General features: G+C 42.4%; 1 protein-coding gene across 3 annotated transcripts in view; it reads right to left on the reverse strand.

Moving 5' to 3' along the window:
- antxr2a (ANTXR cell adhesion molecule 2a) overlaps nucleotides 1-20,890 on the reverse strand; it is an 84,686-nt gene that overhangs the window by 62,506 nt on the left and 1,290 nt on the right. For all 3 annotated transcript variants that reach the window (XM_080003428.1, XM_080003427.1, XM_080003426.1), the window contains 9 exons: nucleotides 15,882-15,953; nucleotides 13,221-13,292; nucleotides 12,725-12,806; nucleotides 11,790-11,894; nucleotides 11,293-11,361; nucleotides 11,077-11,157; nucleotides 4,077-4,137; nucleotides 3,225-3,320; nucleotides 1,518-1,587 (listed from right to left, as the gene is read on the reverse strand). In XM_080003428.1, the coding sequence (XP_079859554.1) occupies nucleotides 1,518-1,587; nucleotides 3,225-3,320; nucleotides 4,077-4,137; nucleotides 11,077-11,157; nucleotides 11,293-11,361; nucleotides 11,790-11,894; nucleotides 12,725-12,806; nucleotides 13,221-13,292; nucleotides 15,882-15,953 (708 nt within the window). The remainder of the gene's footprint in view (nucleotides 1-1,517; nucleotides 1,588-3,224; nucleotides 3,321-4,076; nucleotides 4,138-11,076; nucleotides 11,158-11,292; nucleotides 11,362-11,789; nucleotides 11,895-12,724; nucleotides 12,807-13,220; nucleotides 13,293-15,881; nucleotides 15,954-20,890) is intronic.

Here is a 20,890-nt window from a genome sequence, read left to right on the forward strand (position 1 = left end):
CTCAAAAGATTCAGTGAATTCAGTGGATGCAGGTTGAGGTGCTTGATCCTGCCCAGAAAGTAAAAGGCATGACATTTCTAAATGTAGAAGCTTTGGGACAAAGCGACATACAACTTTATACACCGATGGAGGCGGCCATGCAAGGCTGTGACGATAACTGCAAATACCGTTACAGGAGGATATCAAATACAAACACAATAATCCTCATTTAGTTATCATCATTGGCTGTCTTCCATCCCATGTTCAAGGGCTTCTGGAGAAACTAAACTTTGCAGTTGCTGTGCTCATCACTTCAGCTCTGCACAGCCGGGGGATTTATTTTGTGTGTCCGATTATTATTAATCATTCTAGCGCTGTACCCGACTCGGTTTCGGCTGTTCAATGTGAATATTTGACTTTTCCGCGGTGGGGGGGCGATGGGGCACAAGCAATCAAATGAAACAACTGAAAACAGTTTTTAGTTGTTTCATTTGGAGGAACAAGCCATGTTTGCAGACTCTGCAGATTCTATTTATGATTCCCCTTATTTATAATTCCTCATGGAAATGGTATCCCTGTGCACTTCTGGAGGCTTCTATCTGTTTTATCTTGTTATTGTAAACGCACAGCGGAACAGATCACGAGTTCCTCCGTGCGCCGTCCCTGTTCCCCAAAATAGAACAAAAAAACCACTGTTTTTAGTTGCTTTATTTGGCTCCATGGCTCCATGGCTCCATGGCTCCATGGCTCCATGGCTCCATGGCTCTCCCGCTGTGCAATTGGATGATACTGGATCAGGGTGCACAGAGAGCTGCGTTTGCATATAAAATATATTAATGATTCCCCTTACTTATATTTATAATTCGTAAAGTCCAATAAAAAAAGACTGTAAATTGTTTTGTTTTTTTCGGGGGACAGTGACCCAATATAATAATATTGTCGGATAACAGTTATGCTTAACGAGGGTCGGCCATCGTTCAGAAAAATAAATCGAAATTGGCATCCCTATTTTGGAATTCATTTAAATTCAATCGATTACAATAACAGGATAAAACAGATATATAAAAATAAATACATATATTTTGTTTGTGCGTGTATCGACGCGAACATAGCTCACCGTGTGCCCCGATCGTGGAATATTGAATATTTGCAGTCTATTTTTTTGAGTCGGGTACAGCCCTGGGACTAATTAATAATAATGGGGGACACACAAAATAAATCCCCCGTATGTTTGATGGACTGCCCCCCCCCCCCCCGCCCCCCTTGCGCAAAGCTGAAGTGACGAGTGGAGCAACTGAGAAGTTTATTTTCTTCCAAATGAGGCAATGATGATAACTCAACAACTATTATTGTGTAATAGTATTGTATCACCAGCAAGAACATAAAATGCAAATAAATAAATATATATTTTATTTCACTATTTGCAGTGATGATACCACGGTGACGTCACATGGTGAGATTGTGGTCATGCGGTTATTGTCAGTGGATGGGTGCGTCTCTAACTGCACCGGCACCAAACCACTTCCTGAAACACTTACTGGCCGACCTCTTGCAGCGTGGGTGCGGGGCAAAGCAGGTAGTCGCTGCGCACGGAGCTCGGCTTGTGATCTGGAAGGAATCAAGACACAAGTGTGATTTTCAGATGTGTGCTAAACAGCTTCATGACAAAATGTGTGTGTTGGCCTGTTTGTGTCTCTATTATATTTCCAGGTCGTCGTCCATTTCCACTGTAAATACATCTGTATTAAATACAAATGACATTTGCATTCATAAGATAAGACACACTGAGAACACTAGGGGAATTTCAGGCATTATGGTATCAGGAGTTGAAAGAACAGTGCAAAAAAATATATGAAAATATAATTATATAAAATACTCATTTAAATCATCCTTTATTTTCAAATCATTCATCATTAAAAGTGAAAAAATGCTTTTGCCATTCCCAAAACAGAGAGAAGGAGAGAGAGAGAGAGAGAGAGAGAGAGAGAGAGAGAGAGAGAGAGAGAGAGACCGATATAGAGACAGAGTAGTAATGAAGTAGACTGCAAAGTACAGATATTTGCTTTGAAATGCAGCGGGGTAAAGGCAAACTGAAACTGAAAACCTGAAACTGAATATAGCTAACTGAAAAGAACCTAAGTACAACAACAAAGTACTTGTACTTGGGTTACTTTCCAGTGCTGCCACAGAGTCCACCCCGCTTTACACGAAGGACTTCCTCCACCGGGGGACGGCGAGCGGCTCCGAGTGCTTCCGCTGACGGACAAGATGGCAGCATCTGCTCTCCATATGGGGAGCTTGTTCCATCGCTGTCATAATGACTGTCCATAATTACAAGGTGCCCTCCTGTTAAGAAAGGTCCGGGCGGAACACATGCGGAAGCCGGAGAGGGAATAAATAGCCCCAAGTGGGCGAACGTGAGAAGGGACTAACAGGAAGACATCTGCTAATGGCCACTTCCTGGTTCATAGGAAGCTGCTACTGAAAAGGAATTACATCTCGCGGTGAACTGTTTTAGTCAACTTCTGAGTGTCAAAAAAATTACTTGACTGAGGGAGTGGTGTAATTGTTGGCACTGGCCAATTCCAACAACCCCAAAGCCAAACGGATGCTTAAAAAGATTAGCTTTTAGTGCCAAATCCCATTGGCATGGTGGGGCGAAAAACTGATTTCTTGACAGAGCATTTTGTCAAAATAAGGAGCAGAGTGACCCAAACAGCCTCCTTCCTCTGGTAGTGTTTACACTGCAGAGATAAGAAGCTGCTGCAAGATAATAAAAAAAAAAAACCTCCCACACCAACACCAATTCTACCAAAGTTTACCAACAATTATTTTAGCCTCAAAAATAGTAAAACAAAACCTGTCCGTGGGTGGAATCCGTCCATTTACTTCAAAAATACAGCCCAGCCTGTTTGGAGAACTGCCAAACCGTTGAAAGTGCATGAGGGGTGAAGAACTGAATTCAATTCATTCCAATGCAGTTGTTGCAATCAGTGGATTCGCTTCAGGTTGCAAAGCAGTTCCTCAGCGTAGAGTTCAACCACTGTGAACTTTGGCTCGCGAAATTGTGTGAATCCCGTGAGGACCACTCCAGTGGACCTGGGCGTTCCTCAGGGCGTGGCTACTGTAGACACCTCCCCTCGTTGTACCTGTTCTCCTCCTCACTTGATCTAGTCCCAGTAATGTCACACGATCATGGCGCTCCAGGTGGCGTCCACAGACCCCAGAAGCTGAGCTGAACTTACTGAAGGTCTGCTGGTTGACGATGAAGCTGCAGACCACGCCCTCGTGGCTGCGACCCAGGGTGAAGCCGTTCCCTCTGAGGACGATGTTGAACGACTCTGCGGGACGTAAGCAAACACACAATGAGACGCGACGCGGAGCCCATATGACCTGCGAGCTCAGCAGTCTGCGAGGATTAATAATCAATGCCAACATACACAACGACTCCTACTGTTGAAATTAGGGAGGAGGATCTGGTGCCTTCTGGTTCTTACACCAACCAATTATTAGGCTGAATTAATTGAGCGGATTTGTCCTCTCTTTTTGAAGGTGCGCCAATAACAGTCTTGACGGAGAGGTTTAGAGAAATGTTGGTTCAATTCATTTCTAATTGTTCATGTCACAACGTTGCTGAACGACTATACAGTACATGATTGGAACCAACATTTTAATCAGGCCCGGGTTGACAAAGGTGAACCATTCCCTTAAATATAAAACTTGATATTTTCCTCATCTGATTGGGCAATGGGGGGGGGTAAACCCAATGACATTGGGGCATTTTTCTGTTCTGACTTGAATTTCTTTCAGTTGGGGGTGTGCGGGGCACTCCTGGCAGGGCAACACCACTAGAACTGAGAACCATTACAAAAACCCTTAAGATGCTCAAAGCGGCCTTTCTGATTGGACCCAATGTCTTCTTTGTCAACAGATGGCAAAAAGATGTGAGCATATCGTACCAAGCGGCATCATACTCGGCTGACAAGGCAGCGCTTAATTCTTTGTAGCATCTTGCGGCTTTGAGAAGATATCTAAAGATGTCGTCTTGGGGGGGCACACGTACAGAAAAACAGGGATGGAGACAGAAACCTACTCACCGTTGACACACACAGTGGAAGGGTCCACGCTCAGGATCTCTGTGCACGACTGCTTTAGTATCTGGCGAATTGAAATAAGAAAAAATAAAATAAAGAGAACGCAGAAACATTATTACACGAGGTGGTGGTGGTGGTGGTGGCGGTGGAGGTGGTGGTGGTGGCGGTGGGAGGGGGGTAAATACATAAATACATCCAGGCAAGTTTAGAGAGCAGATTAGGGGGCGACACCTGAGAGACGTCTGGGCGTCTGATCAGGGCTGAGGGGGCAGAGAGCAGGGCGGGGAGGCAGGGACCACCGGCGGCGTTATGGGAAAATTATGCGAGACGATGGCATTCCTCCGTTCCATTAAGAGCCTGCGGAGACGGCGCATTATCATATAGAGAGGCCGACGTGAGCCTCTGTCAGCGAGCCGCGCTATCGCCCGCCGCTCCATAAATCAACAAAGGACAAACTATGCAAATCGCACAACACAGCCGGTAAAAAGGAGCATATTAACGGCAATACAGGACACTTGAGCCTTTCATTTGACGTTGGGCGAAACTTCAATCTGAAGTATGGAGGGGCAGACGAGGAGGGGGGGTGGAGGAGTTTACAGCGGCCTTATTAAATATGATGGTTTGATATGGAGTCGTTACGGCGCCACAGATGACAGCTGTGAGGCGCAGGGTTTAGCGCCGTCCTCAGCGCTCGCCGTCTAATTACTCGCTTGGCAATGTCGGGAAAAACACGGCGGAGCAGGGAGGACACGACGGGACTGTTCAGGGGGGAGTCGCCCCAACCAGGAAACAGCTTAGCGGGGGTGGGGGGAGGGGGTGGTGGCGACTGAGGTGACAAAATAATTAAGGGAGCAAAGTTAAAAGCGAAATATGGTGTTATTTAAAAGCATGGTGGCTCAACTGCGGAAAGGGTTGACAAAATAATTGAACAAGAGGGGATGATCACACACTTGTTATAAGATGCCAAAAAGGACAATGGCTTTAAGCTGCACAGTGCGTATATAAATGTGAGTTTATGAACCAAACATTTGTATTTTTATTTTTGGCTGATTTCCCTCTGTTTTGCAACATCTTTCTGATTTTAAATTGAATGCGTCTGGAAAAACTCCCCTCTTCTAGTTGTATATATAATATAGGTTTTATCAACTAAATTTTTACTTTAGGCTGCAAAACTTAAGAGTGGAGTTTGCAGGATTTGTAAAGAAAACAGTTCCATATTGAGACTAGGGCTGTGACTGAATAAAACTTTTCTTACCACAGTGAAGAGCTACGTATAACGGCGGTTCTGCGGTTTTAGGGACACCTTTTTAGTTTATTTTTTTTGTCAGGGTGCATTACCGGGATAAAACAGACAGAAGCTCACGAAATGTACAGGGATCGTGCGCCCCGATCGTGGAGAGCTGCGCCCCGAGTCGGGTTCAGCACAAAAAATAATTATTACGAGCAGGAGCGGAGCAACTGAAAAGCTTCTCCAGAAGCCCTGAACATAAGACAGAAGACAGTCAATGGTGATAACTTAACAATGAGTTTTGTGTGTTCATATTCTCCTGTATGTTTCACCATCAAAAATATGAAATCCAAAAAATTACACATGTATATAAAATGTGCTGTGATGACAGTAATGAGCTCAATACCGCGGTGAGGTCAAGTACCCACGGTATTGAGATAATGAGGTTATCGTCAGACAAGACCTTTTAATTAATATGCAAGCTCAGATAAAAGATAAAAGCAAGTTCTTTAGAAAAAGAACTGAATGGCAAAACCATTTTGCAGATACGCGTATTAAAATGACCTACTTACAGACGTTTCAGAAACTTAAAGGGCAGAAAGGTCACTTCATTCATCAAAGTGCCTTATCATTTCTTACAGTAGGGGCTGAGACGCTCATCTAAAAAGAGCATCCCCCAGGCCCACAAACACAAGGATCTGGCCGTACAGAATCCCGTAAAGGTGTGTTGTTCAGCGTAGCAGCTGATATTTACACGTGACCGCTCATGCTTTGGAGACGTTAAGCGGTGTTGAACTATAAACGGTGAAAGATTATCACTATCTGTCGCAGCCCGTCTCAGCGCGAGCGATTCACTTCTCTGGGACGCAGCGGCAATAATTATTTACAGGCTTTGGGGAAGCGAGGCTGCGATCCAAATAACGCTGCCAGTGTTATAATTGGTGGAAGCATCTGAAAGGATGTAGCTTGGATCAGCCGTTTGGCAGGAATAATTAGGTGGAGAAGTCTGTATTTCATGGCTGGATTATACAAAGCCAATGCCCCCACGGTGTCAACGGTGTCTCCGCACGGACAACTCGGCTGAACCCAGCTTGTTCGCAGAGATAAATGGGAAAAGCTGAGGGGGTTGCAGGAAGTGTGTGATTATGTTGTGGTCCCGTGATATCTTGTGGTTTGATTTTCCTCCCCAAGGCCCCCATTTTAGATAACCAAGGTTTAGAAAACCAGGAACCAAACCCAACAGGATGGGCCGTCGCCTCACATACACAGAAGTTCCTGGGTTGGAACCCAACTAAGACTGATCAACATACACACATAAACAGAAAAAGGTCAAAGGATAGATGACATTTTATATAGTTCTACACCATGAAATCAACAAATCTATCAGTCGAATAATATTGTATACAAATCTATCAGTCGAATAATATTGTATATTTCATTACGACCCTCTCTTCTAGAGGAATAACAAATCCTCGTCCTTCATTTTGCAGTTCAAGGATTTGAGGTATTATTCCTGAGTAGGAATGTGATGGTATATATATATATATATATATATATATATATATATATATATATATGTATATATGTTTTAAGACATCAAGCAAGCCCGGTTCTGAACGTTAAGCCTTTCCCTGTAATACTGTGCCCTCGGTATAAATGTATGTTGCATATATGTTGTATGCCCAGTATGCTGACAGCACAGGTTTAACAATAAATAAGTAAGTAAGTCAGTAAGTAAGTAAGTAAGTAAATAAATAAATAAATACCCAAATAAATGAATATGCAAATAAATGAATAAATAAATAAATGTATGTTGCAGAAGAAGTTTACGCCAATATTTTATGACACGCTGCTTTATGTTACTTGCGTGCGCATGGGAGCAAACACGACGGAACCCGGTGCTTCAGGAAATGACTCCTTGGATGGATTATTACAACATTTGGCCGTCTGCTACCAAGCAGCGGCAACATAAGGTGAGGAGAATTTAAGTTTACATCTTCAATTTTGCAACTAAGTCGGCTTTTAATATATACAGCATGTCGCTTATTTTGCCTCTCCTGTGAATTTGAGAGCCCCGACGAGCGCTTTCACGTGCTGCACCGCAGAGGCTTCACTGTGTATTTTTCTTTTTTCCTATGAAAGATTCATTATTTCAATATACAGAAAATTAAGGGGAAAACAATAATACCGTGAAATACCATAAACCTCAGTATTTTGATTGATACTGTACTGTGAAATTTCATACCGTTTTCTATTCCTCAGGTTAACAAACATTGTCCATGTAAACCAAGATATCAATTACATCTATGAATTTGTCAAAAATACTGAGACAAATTATTACAGCTGTCATAATTATTATATAAGCGCCTGATCGCAATTACTTGAGCATATCCCCATCTTTTTGTAAAATCGATCATGTTTCCATTCAAATTTTCAAACCAGTGTTAGAAATGTTGCAATAAACAGAATGCAAATTAACTGAGTTCCTGTCAGCTCAGTTGAGGAGAATGTATTGTCAAGTCACATAAATCCCAATAACAATATTTTGCATAAGCAGGACACTTTGACGATTCTGGTATCCCATGCCTTTTGCCTTTGAGCAAGGCGCCGGTGCTAGAAGTTGCCCCCCGTGCAGGAGACCACGGCTGCCCACGGCTCCTCACCGTGGGGAGGTTAAACACAGAGGGAGGATTCCGGGTATATGCAAATGTGGTTGGCAAACAAAGTGATTCTTCTTCTGCGTCTTCTTCTTAAGCTCCGATAAACTGAGCAGACTTTTGCTTCTTCGCTCTTTCTGTCACACTGGTCACAGAGTCAGCACTCATCCTGCACCAAGAGGAGGCACAGATGATCCCAAATCCTCGAAAATCCTTACGAGGAGCAGCCAACTAGTCATCCAGGATTACTAATCAGTCAAGAATTCTCTGTTTGCCTTTCCATTTGGATGCTGGAAGGGACTCTGCACTCTGTGTCTCCCAGGAGCCACTTGATTGGGAAGTTTTTATGTCTCGCTGGCACTTCCAACACACACTTACAGATACTGTAAGAGCAACTCAAAACAAAAAACTCAAGGTTCAATTCCACCCTCCTCAAAGCTTTTCAATCTGGACCATGTTTTCTTCCTCTAGTAATGAAATGATTTTCATTCATTATGGGCTAAACAAATGGCATAAAGGGCTGAAATGGATGATTGACATTAACACTTGGCCCCAAAGCTTGCTGCGCTGCAAACATCCAAAGTCCAAATGGCTGAGAAGCAGCAATGTGGCCAAAATTTTTATATTAAAGCCAACATTTTATTTGATTGATCACAGCTTTGCGGTTAACGACACAACCCAGAAACAAGACTTGTCATCTTCCTGGAAGCAATCCCAATCTGAACTCGTCATGGCCCCAGAAGAGAAACCAAGGGAAAGTCCAACCCCTTCAGCTGATCTCCATCCATCCAACTCCCTCACAGCCTTATTCCCATCCAGGGCCACGGGGGCTGGAGCCCATTCTAACTAAGTATATTTGGGGAGAACAGAAACAGGAGGAAACCAGAGCACCTGCTAAGCCCACACAATGGGAACATGTGGACGACCTCCAATGAGATCCAGACTCAGGTCTCGCGCTACTCACTGCTCAACCATGGTGTCTCCGACAGGGTTTCTGCAGGTTTCAACAAGTTATATTTAACACTTTTTAAGACCTTTCTAAGAGCATTATGAATGCAATTTAAGACCTATTTCACGCCCATACTGGCAAAAAAAAAGCCTGGGACCCACTGACTCAAATTATAGAGAGCCGTGTCCGCGTCTTCTCACGCAGTACCAGAGAACGAGTCCACCAGTTAATAGATTGCGGATGGAAGATTGAAAAAATTATAATAATAATACGTCCGGTAATACTTTGGTCCGGTGTCCGAAAATAATTTCTTCTAACGGACAGATTTGAAGCGGCTCGGGAGGAGCCGTGTGAAGAGATGGCGTGGGGATCGGCCCCCTGCTACCGCTGTAGGTACCAGATGTGCTCGGCCTGGCAGATCGGCTCGCACGTGCGAGTCAGAGAGTGAAATAAACTCTGTGCTGCAATGATACTGAGTTAGCCCGTCTCATCCTCACCGTGGGGGAGGTGGAGCGGCTATGTTTTGCATGAGCATTATTACTGGACATTTTCACAGGCATGTTGAGAATTTATAATTAATTTTTTTTTAATAAATTGTACCAGGCAAAAAAAAACGGTAATTACTGGGCCAAACATAAAGGAAGTGATGTCGTGTCGTAAAGCGCAACGCACTTTTCCTACGGTTTCCTACCCAAACACAGAAGTTACATAATGCAAGAACCGGTGTTCTGGGGGGGGGGGGGGGGGGGGTGAAAGAGCTGCCATTCTCCATATTACAAGTCAGTGCACCATCAGAATGATTTTGAAGCTGTTATTTTAAGGTAAAAACGTTACATGGCTTTGTTTTAAGTGGATTTTGAGACTCACCGAAATGTGAAAAACTTGAGCAAAGCCTCGTCCCGTGTGAAAGAGGTCAAGTTCAACACATGGAAAGGTAGCAGCAACTGGAAGACCATAGTAGTCCATTCCCAGAGAGAGAGAGAGAGTTCAGAGCAACACAAGGGGTCAAACACTCGAGAGAATGTCACTAAAAAGTGTTACAACCTCCATGTGTTAAACTGGTTCTACGTAACTGGCCTTTATTTGACCGATTCCTTTCTGTTGTCTGACTGTGAAAGTCGTCATGTTGTCATCATTTGGACACTAAGGGAAGACGGAGATGAGAAACTTGTGACTCTGGCTGTGACTAACTGTCAAGCCGCATCTCTCCGACGGGGTGAAATGTGTTTTTCCTGCTTTGAGTAAGTTGGAAGCGTCCTGCTCTGTCTGCTCGGAGGGAACGCCAACGACCAGGTTTTTCCACAAACTCTTTCCATGCGCTTAAGAATTGCTCTTTCACAAAATAATCACTCTGTTTAATTTATACAGAACTGCATACAGTAAAACACCTCACACGAGCAGGAAGCAAAACTAACACTGGCGTCATCCAACTATCTAAATAGTGTTTTTGAAATGCTGATTTTCACCCTTTTTCCACCTGTTTTGCTGTTTTCTTGAATAGGAAAACACTGAAGAATCAACCGTTTCTGGACAGATAGGCCAGAAAAGCTGAGACATAAGGTTCATTTCCCCCATAAAGGTATCTGTATCCATATATATCCAGATACTGTATGTACGTTCTTGTTTCCTAATTTTCTCCCCCAGGGGGAAAACCAAATCATGAAATCAATTCAAGTTTGCTCACATAATAAACGGTCCATGAACGATGTGAATCTGTGAATGAATAGTAAAACTCAGTGCGTTGCACAGATCTGTGCATAAATCCTGTGTTCATGCAGTTTAAGCAAAGATTTGGGATCCATGTTGGTACTTGAATTTGTTCTCATTTTTACTTGAATTTGTTGAAGAAAGTTTAGAACCGCTTCGGACCAGTTGTACGAGCAAACAACAAAGAAAATGGAAAATGATATATCTGAACTTAAACAAAATGTAATTGGCATATTAGAATCACAAATGGTAAAAAGGAGTAAATATTCAATATTATGCAATATACAATTGTGCAACACATACACACACGCATGCACACGCGCACACACGCACACACACACACACACACACACACACACACACACACACACACACACACACACACACACACAACATAAATCTACACACACACAAACATAATCTACACGTGCACAAACAGGCAGTGATGAAAGTGTGCCTCACTGAATTGACGATGCCTTTGAGTGCATGGAAGCCATCTTTGACGGGGAAGACCAGGTCCCTGGAGTCGGCGATATCAGCGAGCTGTTGGCATCATGAAACAGACGTCACTCAACCAGCCAATCAAAGTAATCCATCGTTGTGGTCAGGAAGACAAGGAAACCAAAGTGTGAGCGGAAAAGTGTGCGGAATGACCTATGAAGGCTTCCGTCTGGTTACCTGCTGCTCGTCAAAGTCCTTGATGCCCACGCAGTAAACCCGTGCCCCGTATTTCCTCGCTTTGTCAGCCTGAAGATATGAACAAATTAACAAATTAACATTTTCATTCTCGTTACACCATCGTACAGTAAATAAAACAAATAAGACAAATTTAAACTAAAAACAGTATCATGCAGTTAATGAAGAATAAACAAATTTAATTAATTTAAAAATAAATAATAATATCATACAGTTCATAAAATAAATATGATAAATAAATAAAATGACAATAACGAAAAACAATATCATATAATTAATACGAAAAAAATTAAACGGCGTTAATATAAAAAATAAATTAGAGAAATAATTAAATAAATTAAAATAGAACGCTTGTTAAAATAAATAAATATGTTAATTAAAAACGGGTCCAGATTCTAGACCAGCTGAGAACCACAGTGCGATAAAAAAATCCCACTGAATGATGGTCCTGAGCGGGAAAAACAGCGAGTGGACGTCACCTCCTTCACCGTCTCTTCATGAATGAAGACGCCCAGCTTTCCGTCCGTCAGGGCCAGGATGATGCTGGACGACTTGACGGTCTGCTGCTGGATCTGGAGGTTGGCCTGGAGGTCAGAGGTTAGTTCCATTAGCTACCGCCTGAATATGTGAAATAATCTTTGAAATTACAAAAATACATGAACATATAGCAATAATTTATCGTTATAATGTATACCCTATATACCCATACCAATAACGTATCCTGTGCATAGAATGGCATTTGTATATTCTGTATATTTTTTTTATATATTGGTCTATTTCTGTTTTGTATTTTTCAACTGTTTGTGTATATTTCGCCATTTTTATTTTATATTCACTTAACTTTTTATTATATTTTATTTTATTTTTATTAAAAAATATATATTTATATTTTCAGACAGTTACACTTTTCTAAATGCTAATCCTCTGTAGCAACGCGACAATCCTCATCACGATAAGTTCCTTGTATACGTAAATGTACCTGGTGGAATTAACTCATGATCGTCGTTCTGATTCTGATTCCGGCTCTGGTTCTGGTTTTGGTTTTGGTTCTCATATGAATTTCTCATGAATCAAAATAGAAAAGTGACACAACAGGAACAGAAAATACACAGAAAAATGATGTAATTCCTCATTTAATTTAATTATTAATATTTATTTTATTTATTTAAAGTGACATTTGTTTGTGATACGCTTTTTCTATATTTGAAAATAAAGACGACCATAAGGAATTTTTAAAGTCAAATAATATACAATTTATATATATATATATATATTTTTTAAACTATTTTCACTGGTTTTGACGAAGGAATAAAACATATTTGAGACTCAAAACTAAATTATTATATTATGCATATTATAGATGGATATTTGATTTGATTTGATATTTGATAAAGATTTTTGGATGTGAACTTACCTCTTTGATGCCCTTGTACATGTACGTGTCTCCGGCAGGTTTGATGTCCTTCAGACGCCTCAGACCGTCCTCGATCTCCACGCTGAAACACAAACAAGAAAGAAAACAAACAAAAAAACATTATTTGAGTTTGGATGAAAACAGTTACATCTGGAAAATATACAATAGAGCTCACAGTTAACTATACCCAATACACAGGAATAAAATAAAAACAATGAAAATCTGCCAATATACCCTAAACCTTATGATAAACAAAAGATATAACCGAAGACAGAAAAACAATCAAAAAATACTAATGAGAAAAATGAAAAAGAAAATGAAAAAGAAGAGAAGGAAATAAAGAGAAGAGAGGAGAATAAACAGAAAATAAAAAAGTAGAACAGTGTTACAACAGAATAGGTCTCTTCTAAACATGTAGAAAGGTATTTCCATTTATTTTGTAGTTCATATCAGTGGAAATCAGCCTGAGAGGTGTTTCAACGGGGGGTTCTGGTACCTGTCCCGCGTCAGAGGCAACAGAACCTGGGCCTGACCGGAGAATACGATGAAGGACACTCTGGTTCTGGAGCTGGAGGAGGGAACCGGGGACAGTTTGAATCAAATCATGGTTCTGTTATTGTTGGTATTTGTGTTTTGTAAGAACCAAAAAAAACCATTAAAGATTTAAAAGAAAAACCTGAAATCTGGACAAACACAAACACGAGTCATTTCCTATTGGCACATGGTTTCATGCATCACACTGGGCTTCCCGCAGGATGGAGGGAGTGAGTGATTAATGAATTCATAGACAGGAAGTGGTGAGTCAACACACACACACACACACACACACACACACACACACACACACACACACACACACACACACACACACACACACACACACACACACACACACACACACACACACACACACACACACACACACACGAAGTAAGATAAATATGTACTTTGTACCTGTCACTTGATCAGGGTGTGAGGAGACTTTGGACGCTCTCTCTGCTCTTATCTCACAAACTATTCTTGGACTTGTTGATGTTGATTCTATTGGTTCTCGTAATGCACTGACTAACATACATATACCGTATATGTGCTTTAATATAATAATAATAATAATAATAATAATTATTATTATTATTATTATAATTATTATTATTATTATTGTTATTATTATTATTTTTTTTTTTTTAATTATTATTATTTTTTTTTTTTATTATTAGAATTACTAATACAAGGATCCACTTGTTGTGTGTTGTGACTTTATCCTATATATGAGAAGGTGTCTGTCTACTTCCTGTCAGGCATCTGTCTACTTTGTGAGTCCTGCCTCACGGTGTTTCTGTGTAAGGAAATCACTCTGTGTCAAAGTTCCCAACAACACGATTCCATTCAAGCAGATTCAACACTGCATGTCCCTCACAGACCTTTCATCAACTTTTTCAACTTTGGGATTATAAGTAAGTACATCAATAAAAGGACACGATTTGGGCCTGTTGCTCTGGAAAAAAAATGGTAATAATTATGATTACCGTAATAACAATAACAACCATTTTTGATTCATAAGCACCTTTAAAGCAACCACACTAAAATAAATAAATAAATAAACAAACAAACAAGCAAGCAAACAAACAAATAAATAAATAGCTAAATAAATAAATGAATAAATAAATGAATGAATAAATAAATAAATAAATACATAAGACCTAATGAAAACAGTTTGATAGATCCAGTACCTAATATTTTTTTTGCCATATACGACCTATGCAAGGGGGTATGCAAGTACAACGCCGTCCTTGAAATGGAGTAAAAAGTAAAAAGTACAGATATTTGCCTTGAAATGTAGTGGATTAAAAGTCTATGAAGTGAATCCATCTCAAGAGATCTCTGAGAACGACGTTGCATCTTTCCAGTTCGCTCGAAGAACAACACAAACCCAGAGGAACTCCAAAAAGAAACCGACTTTGCGACAAGCGCGGCGCCCCCCAGGTGCCGGAGGTGGGGAGCGGCTTCCCAGACCTCGGCGAGCGAGAGGCAGCTTGTCTCGAGCATAAGGAGAGGTGCTGAAGCTTCTCACCCACAGGACACATGGCCCCGTCGCAGTCCTCCCCCGCACACAGCCCTTGAGCCTGGCGGCCAGACCGGGCGTGGAACCCGAGCCGCTCGTATAGATCTGCGCCCCCCGTCTCCCGTCCCAGATCCGCTGCCAGAGACACATGTGGAAAACACAGCGAAGAACCCCAACGTAGCACGGGAGCCTCCGATTGGACGACACCGAGAAGTGGAGAGCTGAGCGGATGAGGAAGCCTCAGATTGAACCTTCTGATGGGGGCCTTGTGTGCTGCGTTGTGTTGCATTGCCTTGGTGTTTTTTCTGCTGTGTTGTGTGAATGTGTGTGTGTGAGAGTGTGTGTCCACATGGCTGAACAGAAGTGCTGCTGGTGGGTATTGTCTTGTTCAACAGATTGTCCTGTTGCCGTTCCAGACTCGTCTCTCTTTACTCCGTCAGCCGCTCGGCTGCTCTGTGGCGGAAGCTCAGGGTGGATGTGTGGAGCCGGACCCCCCCGGTGCAAATGGCCGTTCTCACAGCCCAGAAGAAGCTCCTCTCCGCCTCCCACTCCCACCTGGTGCCTCAGCTATTTTCTTCGACCAAACCACTCGGTTCTGGCTGGGTCGCTGCCGTCTGTACGGGCCTGGCACGCTGCGCCCGGATCCAAACCGACACACGATCCGCGCTCGCAACGCCGCCATGGCTTTTTTTTTTTCACACGTAAGGACGGATGGTTTACGATACGACTGCAAAGTTCATGAGACGTGTGGAGGACTGAAGTAGTGGACTTGGCTAAATTTGATCCGTGGAAGAACATCAAAAAAATAACTTCACAACAAGTGCATTGTTTCAACTAAAATGAAGAGAAATCAACTTACCCCAGAAAAAAATCTCTGGATCGACTTAAAAATCTTGAAATTGAGAAATTAATCTGTGTAAGTTTAGAAAACTTAAAAAGAAAAATCACGGTTTAAGAAATAAAGGCAATTTTTTTAAGGTGATCCAATGACTCCAAGCCAATGTACGTTTTTTTGTTCTGTGTTTTAGTGCCGCCGTTTCCAGCAGTTTCCACATTTGTGGTCGTTTCAACCTTTATTATCCACACACTACTCACCTCACGAAGCGCTCGGTGATGTTCTTGACGAAGGAGTAGATCTCGAACCAGTCGCTGAAGACGCTTCCGGACCTGAAACAAAGAGTTGGATCACATCATGGAGCAGAAGGAGCAGAACGACCAAGAGGAACGCAACGCTGACGATCGGGATCTTGTCTCATCTCATCTCTCTATCTCTCTATCTCTCTATCTATCTATCTATCTATCTATCTATCTATCTATCTATCTATCTATCTATCTATCTATCTATCTATCTATCTATCTATCTATCTATCTATCTATCCCTCTATCTATCTACTGTATCTATCTATCCCTCTATCTATTCATCTATCCCTCTATCCCTCTATCTATCTATCTATCTATCTATCTATCTATCTATCTATCTATCTATCTATCTATCTATCTATCTATCTATCTATCTATCTATCTATCTATCTATCTATCTATCTATCTATCTATCTACCTATCTATCTCTCTATCTCTCTATCTATCTCTCTATCTCTCTATCTCTCTATCTATCTATCTATCTATCTATCTATCCCTCTATATATCTACTGTATCTATCTATCCCTCTATCTATTCATCTATCCCTCTATCTATCTATCTATCTATCTATCTCTCTATCTATCTATCTATCTATCTATCTATCTATCTATCTATCTATCTATCCCTCTATCTATCTATCTACCTATCTATCTATCTCTCTATCTATAACTTTGTCTCGTAAGGATCTTCACGCCTTAGCAGCTCATTTTCACACAACTGTCCATGAGTAAAGGGTGAACATCATGATGGCAAATGCTCCGTCAGGCTGTCGGTTTGGCCACCGCGGCCAAAAGGAAAAGAACACTCTGGCTTCTTTTTAACAATTGACAAACTGTTTTTTTGGGGAAGGAGAAAAACAATCATAACAAGTGTTGCCTGGCGGAGAAAATAAAATGTAAATCTATTCGTTTATGATCGGCCTCGAGGGAGGATTCATGCAACAATCATATCTGATGAATTGGAGGATAATTGTCAAATGAAAAACGATTTTACTTTTAAAACTAACATTCAGTTTGATTTATCATGACTGTATGAGTACAATGAACTTGAGGTTTTTTTGTGTGATGCAGTGGACGGTCATTAAAAGTTAAACAAAGGCCGAAATAAATCTACCAAAGAGTCGGACGAAAACACACAACATGAGATAATAATTTCGCCTGGAAAAGATAAATTCATCAAATAAATGTATAAATGTTATGTGGATGTCGCCCTGCAGCACTTAGGCACATCCCTTGTGTACACAGTGCATAAAAAGTGTCCTTGACATGAAGAGCAAGAGGTAATTAAACCAATAATTACAATTGAAATGGAGCTGCTGAGAACATTAGGAGACCGTCTTTCATCTGCGCTCTCAGACACAAGGTCAGGCAGGATAGGAGGAGGAACCATCGCAAAATATGGATTCAGAATGATATTGATCAGATATCATAACTCTGAAATAAGGTCACATGCCAGACATGGAAGAAAGTTGTGTTGCTATTCATTAGGATTTTTCTGCTTTTTAAACATGTTAAAGGCTGTTGTTAGAGGTCTCTACTGGGAGAATATTAAATAATTCCCCATGAATCAGTCCGTTCTATTAACACCGAATTAAGCATAGACTGTTAAATTTTTAGATCTGATCTGATGTGTACTCTGCACCAGGCGATACCTAAAGGTTTACCGTTTTTCGACACAGGCCTCATTAAAATGTCGCTTCCCAACGTTTATACAGCCCGTTGCCTGAAGGAACGATGCAATTTCCTGGTTCTAGTCTCTTACATTGGTGCGGATGTAGTCATGAGAGCTGATTTGAGGAAATGCTAAAGGGTCAATGAAACCCTGAGAGAAAACTGATTAAAATGTATGGTTTAGGACGGTAATCTGGGCCTCTTGTTTTCAAATAAGGAGATTAGCACAAAAAAGGTCTTGAATGCCCCATTTGATTGCAATGATGCACAGCGAGAAGTTGCAGCAGAGTGGTAGGTTTCTCAGCAGTAAAGCATTCAAGTTCACATTGGTCTATGAACAGTTATAAATGATGGAAACCAACATTTTAATAATAAGACCTGGGACAGATGCCATCCCCTTCATCCTTTAAAATCCAGTATATTCTGTTTAAAGAACACTTGGGACTTTATGCATATTTGTAGACGTACACAACAGACATCAAGACCTCTCCTCATATTCCATATCGTGTTCTTTTTTTATTGCGTTGCACAAATAAAAACCTTACGCTGCCGTTTGGTCGAGCTTTGCAGTGCGTGTGAGGACAGTGGACTATTTCACTGTTTTATTGTCACAAGATAAAGCAGCATCATAGCTGTAGATTACACAACACCCCAACGCCCGAAACCAACACAAAGCAGCATCACCTCAAACTAACCCGTCGGCGAGCGATGAGGCCTGCCGGCGCGGGGAGAGCGCGGCCGGCGGTCCGGGGCTAATTAAAGTCCATTTCCTCGTGCCAAGCATCGCTGTCGTCATCCTGGAATTTTCGCAGTCAAAATTCGGGGGCGGAGGGGCCGAAATCTGGGGCAGAGAGTTGCAGTGCTACGGCTAAACAGCCCTGAAAACACGGCACGGGGCCAGTGCTGGGGAGGATCAGGCTCAAAACATTTGTTGTCAAGGGGTGAAGGCTCCCTTCTCTGGGACGGAGGACGAACAGATTGTTACTGCAGAGTTAGATGCATTTCAGATTGGCCTGAAAGGCAAAACGGCTGTTTAGCGAGCGGTTCCTTTTTTGTTTTTCTGTCAGATTCTGTCCCATTTTAGTATCAAACAGGAAACGTCCTTTTTGTGTGTTGTGTAAACATCGCCATGGTTATGTAGTCCAGCACTGCAGCTGTCATCCGGGGGCTCATGAGTAACGATATAAATTGATTTTCTCTCAAATTTACGGATCTGTTCTTCCAATTTAGTCCTTTAAAATACAAGGAAGTGCAGACTGACAGTGGAACCAAAAGTCTCTTATTGTGTGTCCAAGAGTGGAACTAAAATAGGGAACATTCAGAAAGTGAGGAAGGACTAAGAGACAGAAGCAACCATCAGTAGGTCCCAGCGAGTCAAAGAAGATACAACATTGTGCTCGTTTTCAAATTTCCGAGGCTAATATTCTGCAAATTGCTTCTAATAAAATCCAAGAATCTAGCCAGTGTATCATCAGTGCCGGTCCCAAGCCCGGATGAATAGAGAGGGGCGAGGGCGTCTGGAAAGGCATCCGGCATAAAAACCATGCCAAATCAAACGTGCGGACAACAAATCTGATTTCCATACAGGATCGGCGAGGCCCGGGTTAACAACGACCGTCACTGGTGCCGTTAGCCAACAGGTTGCCAGCGGAAATTGTGCTACTGTCGGACGAAGAAGAAGAAGAAGAAGAAGAAGAAGAGGGGGAAGGCGTGTCTGGAGACAGCAGGAGAGGAAGAAGGGCAGGAGAGCAGAGTTGAGAGTAGGAACTTTGAATGTTGGCACTATGAAGGGTAAGGAGAGAGAGCTGGCTGGCATGATGGAGAGAAGGAAGGTAGATGTACTATGTGTACAAGAGACCAGGTGGAAGGGGAGTAAGGCCAGGAGTATCGGAGCCGGGTACAAACTGTTCTACCATGGAGTGGAAGGCAGAAGAAATGGGGCAGGGATAGTCTTGAAGGAAGAATATGTCAAGAGTGTTTTGGAGGTGACACAATACATGTGCCTGAATGGGAGGGAGGGCGGCGAAAAGCTGAGAATGCAAGGAGGGGAGGTGGAGAAGGCGGATGAGTTCAAGTACTTGGGGTCGACCATCCAAAGCAGTGGAGAGTGCGGGAGAGAGGTGAAGAAGAGAGTACAGGCAGGGTGGAGTGGGTGGAGAAGAGTGTCCAGAGTGATCTGTGACAGAAGGGTTCCAGCAAGAGTGAAGGGGAAGGTGTACAGGACGCTAGTGAGAGCAGCCATGTTGTACGGTTTAGAGGCGGTGGCACCGACTAAAAGGCAGGTGGCTGAAGTGGAGGTGGCAGAGTTGAGGACGTTGAGGTTTTCATTGGGAGGGACGAGGATGGACAAGATTAAGAATGAGGACATGAGAGGGACAGCTCAGGTTGGACAGTTTGGTGGAAAAGTGAGAGAGGCCAGATTGAGATGGTTTGGACACGTGTGGAGGAGAGATGAGCGTCACATTGGGAGAAGGAGGCTGAGGGTGGAGCTGCCAGGCAAGAGGAAAAGAGGAAGCCAAAGAGAAGCTTGATGGATGTGGTGAGGGAGGACATGCGGGCAGGTGGTGTAAGGAAGGAAGATGCGCAGAACAGAAGCTATTGGAGGCAGATGATCCGCTGTGGCGACCCCTAACGGGAGCAGCCGAAAGAAGAAGAAGCTTTTAATAAAATCCAAGACTCCAAATCCTAAATCCAGTCCATGGTTTTAACCCTCGCCAGTCCAGTTCCAGGTTGACTCCACAGTATCCTGCACAATGACCTAAATCTACAGTGATATAGGCCAGGAAGTCAATCTCGGCATGGCATCTCTCTCTCTCTCTCTCTCTCTCTCTCTCTCTCTCTCTCTCTCTCTCCTTCAATTAACATGAGAAACATGTTTAAATGTTTGCCAACGCAAGTGGAAAACAAAAGTGAAGAACAGAAGCACAATACATGGAGAAGACGAGCTCAAACAGATCTGTTGGCTCAGAGACGGGCGGCCGTTGAACAGCAGTAAATAAGTAGTTGTGTTCATTTCAGATATACCAAGTAGCAACAACTACCAAACATACACCGATCAGCCACAGCATTAAAACCACTCACAGGTGAAGTGAATTGATTGATCATCTCGTTCCAATGGCACCTGTCAAGGGGTGGGATATATTCTGCAGCAAGTGAAGAGTGATTGTTGAAGTTGATGTTGAAGCAGCATAAGGATCTGAGCCACTTTGACAAGGAGCACATTGTGATGCTGGATGACTGGGTCAGAGCATCTCCACAAGCACAGGTCTTGTGGGCTGTTCCCTCTGTGCAGTG

This window comes from Zeus faber (genome assembly GCF_960531495.2).
Source record: "Zeus faber genome assembly, chromosome: 7".
Classification (NCBI taxonomy): domain Eukaryota; kingdom Metazoa; phylum Chordata; class Actinopteri; order Zeiformes; family Zeidae; genus Zeus; species Zeus faber.